This window comes from Salmo salar, chromosome 07 (assembly GCF_965601325.2).
Source record: "Salmo salar chromosome 07, fSalSal1, whole genome shotgun sequence".
Lineage (NCBI taxonomy): Eukaryota > Metazoa > Chordata > Actinopteri > Salmoniformes > Salmonidae > Salmo > Salmo salar.
The window spans coordinates 9,564,800-9,579,217 of record NC_138297.1 but is presented as its reverse complement, the minus strand read 5'-3'; the positions used below and the strand labels follow the sequence as shown (position 1 = coordinate 9,579,217).

At 47.4% G+C, this 14,418-nt stretch overlaps 1 protein-coding gene across 2 annotated transcripts in view; it reads left to right on the top strand.

Moving 5' to 3' along the window:
* The window catches only part of lrch4 (leucine-rich repeats and calponin homology (CH) domain containing 4), a 51,979-nt gene extending 37,993 nt beyond the window's left edge, over window positions 1-13,986 (top strand). The window contains exons 6-17 of one of the 2 annotated variants that reach the window (XM_014206464.3): window positions 1,433-1,529; window positions 1,721-1,835; window positions 3,351-3,457; window positions 3,571-3,626; window positions 5,068-5,220; window positions 6,834-6,905; window positions 7,269-7,323; window positions 8,532-8,592; window positions 8,703-8,896; window positions 9,254-9,391; window positions 9,594-9,671; window positions 13,622-13,986. In XM_014206464.3, the coding sequence (XP_014061939.2) occupies window positions 1,433-1,529; window positions 1,721-1,835; window positions 3,351-3,457; window positions 3,571-3,626; window positions 5,068-5,220; window positions 6,834-6,905; window positions 7,269-7,323; window positions 8,532-8,592; window positions 8,703-8,896; window positions 9,254-9,391; window positions 9,594-9,671; window positions 13,622-13,789 (1,294 nt within the window). In that variant the 3' untranslated portion in view covers window positions 13,790-13,986. Of the gene's footprint in view, window positions 1-1,432; window positions 1,530-1,720; window positions 1,836-3,350; window positions 3,458-3,570; window positions 3,627-5,067; window positions 5,221-6,833; window positions 6,906-7,268; window positions 7,324-8,531; window positions 8,593-8,702; window positions 8,897-9,253; window positions 9,392-9,593; window positions 9,672-9,940; window positions 12,585-13,621 lie in introns of those variants that run through there. The other variant, XM_014206463.3, reaches the window with a different exon arrangement.
* The last annotated feature ends 432 nt before the right edge of the window (window positions 13,987-14,418 follow it).

Genomic DNA, 14,418 nt, shown 5'->3' with positions numbered 1-14,418 from the left:
AGAGAGTCCTGAGACCTACAGGGTTCACTAGCTGGTGAGAGAGGGGAGGGAGAGGGGGAGGGAGAGAGCCCTGAGATCTACAGGGTTCACTAGCTGGTGAGAGAGGAGAGGGGGAGGGAGAGAGTCCTGAGACCTACAGGGTTCACTAGCTGGTGAGAGAGGAGAGGGGGAGGGAGAGAGTCCTGAGACCTACAGGGTTCACTAGCTGGTGAGAGAGGGAGGGAGAGGGGGGAGCCCTGAGACCTACAGGGTTCACTAGCTGGTGAGAGAGGGGAGGGAGAGGGGGAGGGAGAGAGCCCTGACACCTACAGGGTTCACTAGCTGGTGAGCAAGGGAGGAGGGGAGAGGGGGAGAGCCCTGAGACCTACATGGTTTAATAGAGGGAGAGGAGAGGGAAGAGAAGATATAGAGTTGATCTAATAATCTTTACTTTGGTACCTTTTTAATGTAACAGTTAATTACATGATGACAGGAGGGAGGGAGATAGCAGAGGAATCACATGGAGAAAAAATAGGTCAATGAATAATAACAGATCAGTAAGGGCCTGTACAGCCGCTGGCTACCGAGGCCTACCGGCCTGTACAGCCGCTGGCTACCGAGGCCTACCGGCCTGTACAGCCGCTGAGTCAATATACAAAATAATATTAGCCTGACCCTCACCGATAGTACCACACAGTTCCCTTTTCCTCTTGAACATTTACTGAACAATGACATTTTGCTTCAATATTTTATTGAGTATTTATGCCTATTGTGAACCGTAGCTTAATGTTTTTCTGAACAAAAAATGTCAAACAATAAACCTGAACTGACACCTTGCGTATGCTTTTATAAAAATACACTGTACAATTACGCTACTACCCTTGAATAATGTATTAAACAATTATGTTTTTCTAGAGCATCTAGACCTATTCATTAGAAAAGGCTTATTGCTGAAACCAAAAAAACGATGCAAAACAATGAATAGATCTCTTGTAGGCCGACTGCCTGTGGTGGCTAATAGCCTTTATACCTGCATATGAATTAAATAAAACATTGAATAAAAATAATAAAATCAGCTTCGAAAATAACAAAGTTTGGGAATCCTAAGTACTCGTTGTCCAGTTATGAGGCTGTAATCGCCTACTTTGTCTTTCGCTTGCAGCACTGTGCCAGGTTTCAGGCAGCCCTAAAGCTTACTCTTACACTGCAATGTCAGATACAGATAACGGAAGGAAAAAACTCACTGTATACTGTAGATATGAATTTCACAAGTGTTATTCATTTATGGATTTTTTTTAATGCATTGTTCTGTTTTTTTTATTCAAACCGCACGCCACCCACGGATATAACCACGGGGATTGCAGGTTTTGAGTCAACCCACGCATCACCAGTGTGTGGAGTGTGTGCTGAATACTGATGTAGGTGTGTGTATGGTTTTCATGTCTCCCGACAGTCTGTCGGACCATGAGCTGTTCTCAGTTCAGTATGGAGGTTTGGACTCTGGCTTCAACAGTGTGGACAGCGGCAGCAAGAGATGGTCTGGGAACGAGGTGAGACAATCTAACGGTTAATTTGTTGTGTGTGTGTCTACCTTGCGTGAAGAACAGTGGTACTACTATCTGTCGTAATGATTGGCCTTAAATCAATTAGACGTTTTTCTACAGATGTCTTAAACCTTACAAAACGTCAAATGTGTCAGACCTGCTTGTCCCACTTTCTCCTTCCCTATCTGTGTCTCCAGTCTGCAGATGACTTCTCAGAGCGCTCCCTGCGTATTGCTGAGCTCACCAGAGACCAGAGGAACCTGGAGGAAGAGGTGGAGGACGACTCTTCCCTCACAGAGACCCCAGACACGGGTGAGTAGTGGACTCCAACACACCCCCTTTAAACTATCACACATTATAACATCAGTTAGTCACACACCCTGGTCCGGGCAGAGATACAGGCTTTTATTACGGCCAAGCACTAACCCCTTACAACCATTAGACATTACGGTCCATCTTCTGAGACCGATTTAGCTATTACTCCTGGACTGCAAAGCGTTCTCAATGGAGATTCTCCATTTAAAATCTGTGTCTGAGGGGGAAAATGGGCTAAAATACAGTCACTGGAGAATCAATGGGTTTTATTTCTGACTGGTCTCCTTGTGATGCTATCTAGTGGTTCATGTCCTCTAATCAAGATTCACAGCATTACTGGCCCAACGCTCTAACCACTAGGCTACCTGCTGGTTACTGGCCCAACACTCTAACCACTAGGCTACCTGCTGGTTACTGGCCCAACGCTCTAACCACTAGGCTACCTGCTGGTTACTGGCCCAACGCTCTAACCACTAGGCTACCTGCTGGTTACTGCCCCAACGCTCTAACCACTAGGCTACCTGCTGGTTACTGGCCCAACGCTTTAACCACTAGGCTACCTGCTGGTTACTGGCCCAACGCTTTAACCACTAGGCTACCTGCTGGTTACTGGCCCAACACTCTAACCACTAGACTACCTGCTGGTTACTGGCCCAACGCTCTAACCACTAGGCTACCTGATGGTTACTGGCCCAACGCTCTAACCACTAGACTACCTGCTGGTTACTGGCCCAACGCTCTAACCACTAGGCTACCTGCTGGTTACTGGCCCAACGCTCTAACCACTAGGCTACCTGCTGGTTACTGGCCCAACGCTCTAACCACTAGGCTACCTGCTGGTTACTGGCCCAACGCTCTAACCACTAGGCTACCTGCTGGTTACTGGCCCAACGCTCTAACCACTAGGCTACCTGCTGGTTACTGGCCCAACGCTCTAACCACTAGGCTACCTGCTGGTTACTGGCCCAACGCTCTAACCACTAGGCTACCTGCTGGTTACTGGCCCAACGCTCTAACCACTAGGCTACCTGCTGGTTACTGGCCCAACGCTCTAACCACTAGGCTACCTGATGGTTACTGACCCAACGCTCTAACCACTAGGCTTACCTGATGGTTACTGACCCAACGCTCTAACCACTAGGCTTACCTGCTGGTTACTGACCCAACGCTCTAACCACTAGGCTACCTGATGGTTACTGACCCAACGCTCTAACCACTAGGCTACCTGATGGTTACTGACCCAACGCTCTAACCACTAGACTACCTGCTGGTTACTGACCCAACGCTCTAACCACTAGGCTACCTGATGGTTACTGACCCAACGCTCTAACCACTAGGCTACCTGCCTCCCCATAAGCACACTCACTGAGGAAAGGGACATGCTTATTGTAACAAAACAGGAATAGAGACAGACGGCGCTTTGTTCTTCTAAATCTTGGTCATATCCTCAGACATTCTGTAATATCTCTCCCCACTCCTCCTCTTTCCTCTCTCTTTTCTTGGTTTTCACAGTGAATGGGGAGGCCAAGCAGGTGGATTTCATAGACCGCAGCGTCACCGAGGAGAAAGAAGACTGCAGGACGAATCGTCCCACTCCCCCCCTCACAGCGCCCCCGCAGGTTAGGAGGACACCTTTATGAATGCTTATAAAGTTTATTCTTTTTTATGTGTTTTTATAAACATCTTATGAAGAGCAGATGTGTATCTAACAATGACATGGTGGTGTTCTCAGGAGAACACAGAGGAATCCTCACCACCACCCCAAACACAAGACTCTTCTAGAAGCAGGTGAGACACACACACACACACACACAGGAGGTTGGTGGCACCTTAATTGGGGAGGACAGGCTCATGGTAGTGAGTGGATTCAGTGGAATGATATCAGCAACATCAAATCCAAGGTTTCCAGGTGTTTGATGCCATTCCATTTACTCCGCTGCGGACTTTTGTTATGAGCTGTCCTCCCCTCACCAGCCTCCTGTGTCTCACACGCACACACACACACAGACCATTGATACTGCACAAGGATACATCACTCTCAGCCGTGTAACCACAAGGCTGTGTGATCGTGATGTTTGTGTGTGTCGTTGCCATATTCGACTGTGTTCCTGCAACAGTTTCACTGCGGATTCAGCAGTTTTGACTGGCTGGCTATGTGTACACAGTCTCATACACAGCAACCGCCCGTCAGTGTTTTCAGATTGAAAAGGATAGTCTTTTGATCACACTCTCCCCCTGCCTTGTTTTACAAGGTCAGCCTCTCTCAGGGAGTGTTTGAGGAGCTGGGAAAAGTCAACAGAGTGCGGTTCCCATTACTAACACCACTGACTGACCCAACCAGAGGAAAATCCCCCAGCCCCTTCCCCTTCCCGCCCCTTCCCCTCCCCAGCCAATCGGAAGCACTTGCCATCAAATATTTGCCATTTTATATATAATTTTTTTGTTACATTTTTGACATCTTAAATAAAGAAGTTGCAATGTATTAGTTAACCCCTCTCTATCTCAATATTACATATTTTAACATTTTGTCAAGAGTTTTGAAATAAATCTAATTGTTTTACAGTATAATTTTATTTTGTAATCTTTGGTTATAGATCAGGTTTTGACCTCCATTCGAGTACATTTTATATATTTTTTTAAATGAAATACAATCAAGAAGTTGCAATGTGTTAGTTAACACCTCTATATCTCAATATAACGTGTTCATGCCCATCTCTGGATGTTGGGTTGGCTGCAGAGGTTCAGGCAGTGGATTGAAGGGTTATGGCAGGGTTTCCCAAACTCTGTCCTGGGAGACAGCAAGTGGTGCACGTTCTGGTTTTTTGCCCCTAGATCTACACAGCTGACTCAATCAAAGCTTGATGATGAGTTGATGATCTGAATCAGCTGAGTAGTCTTAGGGAAGAGAAACTAAACGGGCGACCTTTGGTGCGAGTTTGGGGAAACGCTGGCTATGGGGTGGAGTCCTGGGACAGTGAGGAAAAGGCCATTGACACTTATGTGACATCAAGCTACTACAACCAACAGCTAACCGCTGGCCAGCTTTCACCTGAATAGGATGCTATGTTGATGAGTAACGATATGACATCACAGTATTTGGTGTTTGTTCAGTCAACAATCCCTTTTTATATTTTGACTTTTTGCTACCTTCCACCCCTCTTTCACTGTGCTTTTTATACGCTCACCCTCTTTCTCCATATCCTTCTCTGTCTCTCTCTCTTCCCCCCAGGTCTACTGTCAGTGTGGAGGTAGGAGGGGGGCTGTCGCACCCGTCCCCCTCCAGTCCCACCCTGGAGGAGAGGAGGAGACCAGGTACCCTGCTCATCTGGCAGGAGAGGGAGAGAATCCATCAGCAGAGAGACCACACGGCCAGAGACAACGGGTGAGGAGGGAGAGAGGACCCAGTAGCAGCAGGCGGGTCAGAGACAACGGGTGGGGAGAGGACCCAGTAGCAGCAGGCGGGTCAGAGACAACTGAGGGGGAGAGAGGACCCAGTAGCAGCAGGCGGGTCAGAGACAACTGGTGGGGAGAGAGGATGCAGTAGCAGCAGGCGGGTCAGAGACAACGGGAGGAGAGAGGACCCAGTAGCAGCAGGCGGGTCAGAGACAACTCGGGGGGAGGAGGAGAGAGGACCCAGTAGCAGCAGGCGGGTCAGAGACAACTGGGGGGGAGGGGGAGAGAGGACCCAGTAGCAGCAGGCGGGTCAGAGACAACGGGTGGGGAGAGAGGGGGAGAGAGGACCCAGTAGCAGCAGGCGGGTCAGAGACAACTGGTGGGGAGAGGGGGAGAGAGGACCCAGTAGCAGCAGGCGGGTCAGAGACAACGGGAGGAGAGAGGACCCAGTAGCAGCAGGCGGGTCAGAGACAACGGGTGGGGAGAGGGGGAGAGAGGACGCAGTAGCAGCAGGCGGGTCAGAGACAACTGGGGGGGATGGGGAGAGAGGACCCAGTAGCAGCAGGCGGGTCAGAGACAACGGGTGGGGAGAGGGGGAGAGAGGACCCAGTAGCAGCAGGCGGGTCAGAGACAACGGGAGGAGAGAGGACCCAGTAGCAGCAGGCGGGTCAGAGACAACGGGTGGGGAGAGGGGGAGAGAGGACGCAGTAGCAGCAGGCGGGTCAGAGACAACTGGGGGGGAGGGGGAGAGAGGACCCAGTAGCAGCAGGCGGGTCAGAGACAACTGGTGGGGAGAGGAGGGAGAGAGGACGCAGTAGCAGCAGGTGGGTCAGAGACAACTGGGGGGGGGAGAGAGGACCCAGTAGCAGCAGGCGGGTCAGAGACAACTGGGGGGGAGGGGGAGAGAGGACCCAGTAGCAGCAGGCGGGTCAGAGACAACTGGTGGGGAGAGGGGGAGAGAGGACCCAGTAGCAGCAGGCGGGTCAGAGACAACTGGTGGGGAGAGGGAGAGAGGACCCAGTAGCAGCAGGCGGGTCAGAGACAACGGGTGGGGAGAGAGGACCCAGTAGCAGCAGGCGAGTCATAGACAACGGGTGGGGAGAGGGGGAGAGAGGACCTAGTAGCAGCAGGCGGGTGAGAGACAACTGGGGGGGAGGGGGAGAGAGAGGACCCAGTAGCAGCAGGCGGGTCAGAGACAACTGCGGGGGGAGGGGGAGAGAGGACCCAGTAGCAGCAGGCGGGTCAGAGACAACGGGTGGGGAGGGATCCTTTCTACAATGGAAGCTGGCTGTTAAGGCTGGACACAAACCATATACTTTAAAAAGCTATAATCAAAGTGTCTTTATTTAAAAAATGTTAACAGGATAATCAACAGAGTTGGTACAACAAAATATAACAAGTAAGATCCCACCCCAATTAAAGTTTAGATTTTTTTTAAGGTCATTGTAACAACTAATCTATTAAGAACCAGCTGCTAGTCAAATTGTGTGTGGTGATGGACTTATGGTGTGAATATTTCAAACGTCGAACAGTTGTAGACAACTTTATATGGAAACAACCACCTTTCCATTTCATATCTGATTTCTAAACATTTCCTTCCAGTTTACTGAAGATTACAACGGCCAAAACAGGAAGTCATGTGGCGACGCTGTCACAGACAGGAAGTAGCTCGAGGTAAGAGACCTTAAATCTTACATGAACCAAGCTAGTCCAGGGAGTGAGAGAACACTTTTCCTGCCTGAATTGAAGCATGCGACGTGTGAAATGTTCATTTAGGCTGCATTTAGTCAGGCAGCCCAATTCTGATTTTTTCTTCCAGCAGTTGGTCTTTGCACCAATCACATCAGATATTTTTCAGAGCTGATCTGATTGGTCAAAAGACCAATTAGTTGGTAAAAGATCAGAATGGGTCTGCCTGTCTAAGCGCAGGCGTCTTTCTTTAGTCAAAGCTCCTGTTATGTTTATTAGCAGCAGATGCGTGTGCACAGTGCCTGATTTGTGGTATTTTCTTTCTGAATGTGCTCTGTCTCCCCCTAGTGGTAGCTCACCAGAGAACATCCACTCCCAGAACGGGCTCAGGCAACGATGTGCGGTCAGTCTTTCAGCCAACTCTTTATACTTTCATCTCTCTTGTAATATATATATTTTTTTACTTTATTTTTGTCTTGATGGGTGTTGTGTTACTATTTAGTATCAGCAGTATAATTCATAGTCTGGTCCCAGATCTGTTGTCTCCTCCTATAGTCTGGTCCCAGATCTGTTGTCTCCTCCTATAGTCTGGTCCCAGATCTGTTGTCTCCTCCTATAGTCTGGTCCCAGATCTGTTGTCTCCTCCTATAGTCCGGTCCCAGATCTGTTGTCTCCTCCTATAGTCTGGTCCCAGATCTGTTGTCTCCTCCTATAGTCTGGTCCCAGATCTGTTGTCTCCTCCTATAGTCTGGTCCCAGATCTGTTGTCTCCTCCTATAGTCTGGTCCCAGATCTGTTGTCTCCTCCTATAGTCTGGTCCCAGATCTGTTGTCTCCTCCTATAGTCTGGTCCCAGATCTGTTGTCTCCTCCTATAGTCCGGTCCCAGATCTGTTGTCTCCTCCTATAGTCCGGTCCCAGATCTGTTGTCTCCTCCTATAGTCCGGTCCCAGATCTGTTGTCTCCTCCTATAGTCCGGTCCCAGATCTGTTGTCTCCTCCTATAGTCCGGTCCCAGATCTGTTGTCTCCTCCTATAGTCTGGTCCCAGATCTGTTGTCTCCTCCTATAGTCTGGTCCCAGATCTGTTGTCTCCTCCTATAGTCCGGTCCCAGATCTGTTGTCTCCTCCTATAGTCCGGTCCCAGATCTGTTGTCTCCTCCTATAGTCCGGTCCCAGATCTGTTGTCTCCTCCTGTAGCCCGGTCCCGGGCCGTCGGCTCCTCCTCCTGTAGCCCGGTCCCGGGCCGTCGGCTCCTCCTCCTGTAGCCCGGCCCCGGGTCTGTTTGTGCTCTTGCCCAACTCATTTGCTGTCATTTTCAAGCCAAACATGTGACGGGGTGCATGATAGCACAAACAGACTGTCACCCAGGCTGTTTAATCCACACCTGATGTTAATCATGTCTGACTGGCACCCAGGCTGTATAATCCACACCTGATGTTAATCATGTCTGACTGGCACCCAGGCTGTATAATCCACACCTGATGTTAATCATGTCTGACTGGCACCCAGGCTGTATAATCCACACCTGATGTTAATCATGTCTGACTGGCACCCAGGCTGTATAATCCACACCTGATGTTAATCATGTAATTGCCTCACTTCCCCTTCAACAGAGTGCAGATCAGATGTCACTGTCTCATACGTCACCGGTTCAGCGCTCTGTTAGCCGATCAGGTACACACCAATACAGTTCACCTGCCATCTCCTATCTGCTAGTACAGACAACACCGATGTTAGTTAACACAACGTGTGTGTGTGTGTGTGTGTGTGTGTGTGTTTATCAGACGTTCCGTCGTCTCCCAAGACGTCATCCCCTCCAGGCCTGAGTCAGAAACCCAACAGTTTCCTGTTCCGCACCTCATCCCGCTGCAGCGTCAAGAGTCAGTTCTCCATCTCAGGCTCCACACAGAGTCTGGTAGAGGCAGGCCGCTCTGAGTCTCGCTCCGTGTTGAGACCAGATGTAGTACAGCTACGCAAGGTACGGTTTACCTCCTACCTTATCTCTTCTGTCTCTTTAATGCCTCTCCACTTATACTCTATCAATTTAAGGGGCTTTTTATGGCATGGGAAACATATATGTTAACATTGCCAAAGCAAGTGAAATGGATTAAAACATGAACAGTAAACATTACACTCACAAAAGTTCCAAAAGAATAAAGACATATCAAATATCATATGTCTATATACCGTGTTGTAATGATGTGCAAATAGTTAAAGTACAAAAGGGAAAATAAATATAGGTTGTATTTATTTATTTATCTCCATCTCTCTGTATCTATCTCTTTCTCTCACCCTCCATCTCTGTATTTCTCTCTGCCCTGTCCATCTCTGTCAGACTCTGGAGTCGAGGTTAAAGACCGTCCTGCCAGAGGATCTAGGTGAGGCGTTGTCCAATGGAACGGTCCTCTGCCAGCTGGCCAATCACGTGCGGCCTCGCGCTGTGTCCATCATCCACATTCCCTCCCCAGCAGTGGTAAGCCAATTCCAGACATGTACTGTAAAATTCTACTCAGTTTAGGATAAATAAATAGACCGGGACTTGATTTGATCAAAAAGTGAACAATATGGTATTTGTTTTGATGATGTGTCTGTCTGTGAGACTGTGTTAACACTGTCTGTGACTGTGAGTCTGTGTAGTTGACTCTGCCTGATGTTCGGTCTCTCTGTCCCTTCAGCCCAAGCTGAGCACGGCCAAGTGTCGTCTCAACGTGGAGAACTTCATCTCTGCCTGCCGTAGGCTGGGGGTCCCGGAGGTAAGGACTCTTTCCTCCCTTTATTTCCTCCTTTTGTTCTTTCTATGCTTCATCACATGTCATGTTGTCCCCTTGGTCACGTATGTTAGTCTTTTTCTCAGCTCTGAGATGATCCAGTTATGCTTTACAAACTGTTTTTGTTAGCTACCTGTTGCATTGTCCTTCTGTGCTTGAAGCTAATTATGTTTGCCTTTGTCTCTCTGTTATCTGCCATCTTCCATTCATTTCTCTCTGTTATCTGCCATCTTCCATTCATTTCTCTCTATCAGACGGAGGTGTGTGTGTTGTCTGACGTGTATCTGTGTAAGCTGCCTGCTGTGCTGCGCTGTGTGGAGGCCCTGGTGAAATGTGAGGTGGAGAGGGACACCCCCTACAACCCCTGCTCCTCACTGCTCTCAGAGGGCTTCTTGATCTTCTACAGCCTGGTCATGATCCTGCTGTACACACTGTACTACCATCTGGTATCATAGATACTGAGGACTCTGTTCTACACTGTAGTGTGTGTGTGTGTGTGTGTGTGTGAGAGCGAGCACTTGGACCGATGTGAATTTGACCACCTAATGCGAACATCCACAGACAACCCGGACTTAAATAATCCACCATGAATTCCCTAAAAACACACAAACGCACGCGCGCGCGCGCGCAGCTGTCCTGGCATGAGGTATGCAGGGTGAGAGGCAGGCCTCACAACACCGGATGGACTGTCAGCTGCCCCATCCAACGTTAACAGCTGCTGTCAAAATGTACAGAACGTGACAGTACACACACAGCCTCAGCAGAGCACACTGTGTGTACGTACAACATGGAGCCATGTGATTCACAAAATAACCACTGAATTCATGTCCTTTAAAGTTGAGAGATTGGCTCTGGCCCAGATTTATGTCGTCTGAAATACCTTTTAGATAAAAGGGCCCTTCGAAACATGACAACCTATGTGAATGATTAGCAGAGAAAGACATTTTAGTTAAACCATTACAGTTGTAATACAGAAACACTCACATTTATATTTTTAAAGGGCTTCCCTACATGACTGCCTTTATCCCTCTGATGCACTGCATGTCTCTGTCTGACGATGTCTCTGTCTCACGCTGTCCTGTCTCCAGTGAGGGGAAAACCCCTGTACTCAGAGAATTGGGAACACCCGTTGTAACCCTTGAGGCGATTAGAAAACAGGAAAGGACCACGTTTATCAAATAAGAGGACATTTTGTGACCTAGACTCCAACATTTTGTTGAAAGGATTAAGACATATTCTCGTGGAAGCCATTTTGGGGAAATGAGACCAATCCATTCGTGCCTGTTGTAACTGAGTGCCAGTAAGAGTGCTCACTAACCAACACCTTCCACTGGTTTCTGCCTGCCGTGTCTGACTGTGGCCACCAGGGAGCTGTGTTGCTACACACTACATTACACCGACTGCTATCCCCAATGCTTTTATGTCTAAAAACTGATGGTACAGAAACATTTCCAAGCTTCTAATGATTTATGGTAACTACTTTTTGCTGTTGCTGTTTGTTTGGTCACCGGCTTAACGTGCTTCATGTTTGTAAAAATGTAAACAACTAATTAAATTATTTTTTTTGTCTTATTTATATTTTTTAAAGATTTGTTTAGTGTTTTTTTTCTTTTTTTCTGTCTGTTGCAGTGCTTTGGGAAAGAGCATTGGCCTCATAGATAAAAGCTAACTGAAATCAATTGGTTTAATTTGCTTCCTGATTGAGTCAGATTACTGGTCTTAGCCGTTCAATGGGACCACTTCTCCAAAGCTCGCACGAATAAACATTTAGATAAAGATGATGGTTAGCTCGTATCAGTCAGATAATTAACTTAAGTCTGAACTGTCATGTGATCTGCTCTTACAGTTTAGGCACTACATTTCCCATCAGCCCTATTGTGTACAATGTTGCTGTGGGTACTCTTGGGAAGCTATGTTTTTTTTGTGCATTGTTGAGGCCTCCGCTTTCTCCAGCGTAAGGCTAAGTCATAGCTTACCGAGTGCTCTGTGAAAACTCTGATATCCAAGCTAATAGAGCTCGCCAGCTTGTGGTCTGGTTCGTTTAGCCTTTTCAATGGTCCAAATGAATGGGGAAGGAAATGGGGGTTAACACGTAAGGTTATGAGAGAAAAGTCATGTCAACTAACTGATATTATGAAGCGTTTATCTGAGTTTTTACTACATAAATCAAAATTCACAAAGCGACGTTAACCGATGAAGGTTCTCTCATAGAACAAGACCTGTGTGTTAACGCCATTTCCGTTTTCCCCCATAGGCTTTGAGTTAGTGCCTACAAAAAGACACCATTGTCAAAAATACTGAGGTGTAATACATTTTACACACACACACACACACACACACACACACACAATGTAAATAGAAGGCAACATTTCACCTTGTATTTGAGGTGTGTCTCTTACTCCGAGGTGTCATCCTAATACTGTAATCAGGACTTTTTCATAGGACGGTGATGTGTGCATATTGATAGAGCTTAGTCACCTTGCATGAAGTAGGCAAGAAGAGCGGCCATTTTGGTGGTCGAGGCTAGGTGGTTCCAACTCGTCATCCTTCTACTCCCGTGTCCCGAAGGGATATGTAGAAATTACCCATTTCCTCTCTTTTGTCTGTTACATCATTTTTGGCGCATAACCACAGTCAGTCGTTGTTGGAATTGCATTTGCGATTTAAATATTTCAACCAAAATGAGTTTTTTTTATAAAAATAAACTAAAAAAAGGTGGAACCACCACCATTATTCACTGGTTTAGAAATGAATTCTATTCTTTAAAATGTTAACTGAACAGAAATACTGTTGTATTTTGTAATATTTATATCATACCTATGTATTTAAATGAGTTTATATAAAATCTATAGTTTTTCTCCTCTGTAATGAAATTATTAAATAAGGAATTTAACCATTTCCAGTGTCATCTCTGCTTTTGAAGTTGTCGGCTTTTTTGCTGCTAAAATGTTTTTTGTTTTGTAACTTGTATTCCTACTGTCAAGCTTTTGTGCATTCTGCCATGCGCTTCAAACTCTGCTCTGCCCTGTGGATACCAGGTTTACTACTGTCATTTGTGTGCTGCCCTCTAAGTGGAGAAGGTACGTTTGTGCAGCAGCTCACAGAACAGAGGTAATGATTGCACCCTCGCTGCATGTTTGGACTGGGGTTAGTAGAGGTGGATACATTTACAGGGCTCTCAGGTCTTTCCTCTTCCTTGTCCTCTCCTCTCGAACCCTCCACTAATTTAGTTTTCCTTGATTAGATCGGACCAGGTACCTTGGGTTGCAACCTGTGTTTAGTCCCCTCCACCGAACCTCCCTACATGAATTGGCTTTTATTTGATGCTCAAGTGTCACTGGTCACAAGCTCCACCCACTGACTGAGATATTATCCAATGAATTCCATTTGCTCTCTAACTCCCCTGCGTTCTCGGGCTCTTTCAATTCATCTCTCCTCGATTCCTCTCCTTCTCAAAATGCATTGGACTTTGAACCTTTTACCTCCAATACGATTTGAAGAGTTGAGGAATCAAGGCAAGATCGATTTGAGAAAGAGCCCTCACCTCTTTTGAAAGTTGAGCGGGAAGTGAATGTCCTCTAGGTTTTCCACTGATGATTTGCGAAAGATGAGAGGACGGGAGAATTCAAGAAAATACTTTTTAAAAGCCCAATTTGTACCTTTTTCTTCCCCTATGGTCTCCGCTCCATGGTGGATAAAGAAATGGGTACTTGATGTAGTGTGGTCCTTGTTTGAGCATGCAGTGGATGTGGTACATGAGTGTACAAGTATTGAAGTTGAATGGTGGACGTCTGTGTGTTTTTGCTCCTTAAGTCACTGATTGTGTGACCGTAATGGTTGTTTTGACTACAGGTTAACAAGTCATTAGGTTGGTTGTATCAGATGTACATGATCATGTACAGTGTGTGTGACTTCTCTCCCTCTTCCCACCCCAGGACACCCTGTGTCCCTGCCAGCTGATCCTGGACGGTGAGGGTCTGTCGCGGGTCGCCCAGACCGCCCAAGCCCTGCTGGACCTCCCGGTGTCAGGACCCCGCCGCGCCGCTGCCCCAACCGGGCTGCCCCAACAACTGCCTGCTCAGAATCTTACCAGCACCCAGTAGTTATCATTACAAACAAAATATAATGCAGTCTGCTGTATGGGAGTCTGTAGTGTGTGTTTTCTTTCATTCTTTGCCCATGTCCGTTTTGCGGTCTAAACAGCTGCATTTTAAGAGGTAGCATACAGAGAATGGTACAACTTCCCCATAAGACTCAACTACACTGTCACATTTGAAGAATAAAATCTCAGGAAACTGTCCATGGTTGTATTTCTTTAGGTTTTGTATATGTGTTACTGTATTTGTCTACAGGGCCCCATTTCAACACAGACCTCAGGTGATAATTGTAGCAACATCACCATCAAACCTGCTGTTCTCAGAAAATGTCGTGGGGGGGTAAACCTGCTGTTCTCAGAATATGTCGGGGGGGGGGGTAAACCTGCTGTTCTCAGAACATGTCGAGGGGGGGGTAAACCTGCTGTTCTCAGAAAATGTCGTGGGGGGGTAAACCTGCTGTTCTCAGAACATGTCGGGGGGGGGGGGGGTAAACCTGCTGTTCTCAGAACATGTCGAGGGGGAGGGGGGGGTAAACCTGCTGTTCTCAGAACATGTCGAGGGGGAGGGGGGGGGTAAACCTGCTGTTCTCAGAACATGTCGAGGGGGAGGGGGGGGGTAAACCTGCTGTTCTCAGA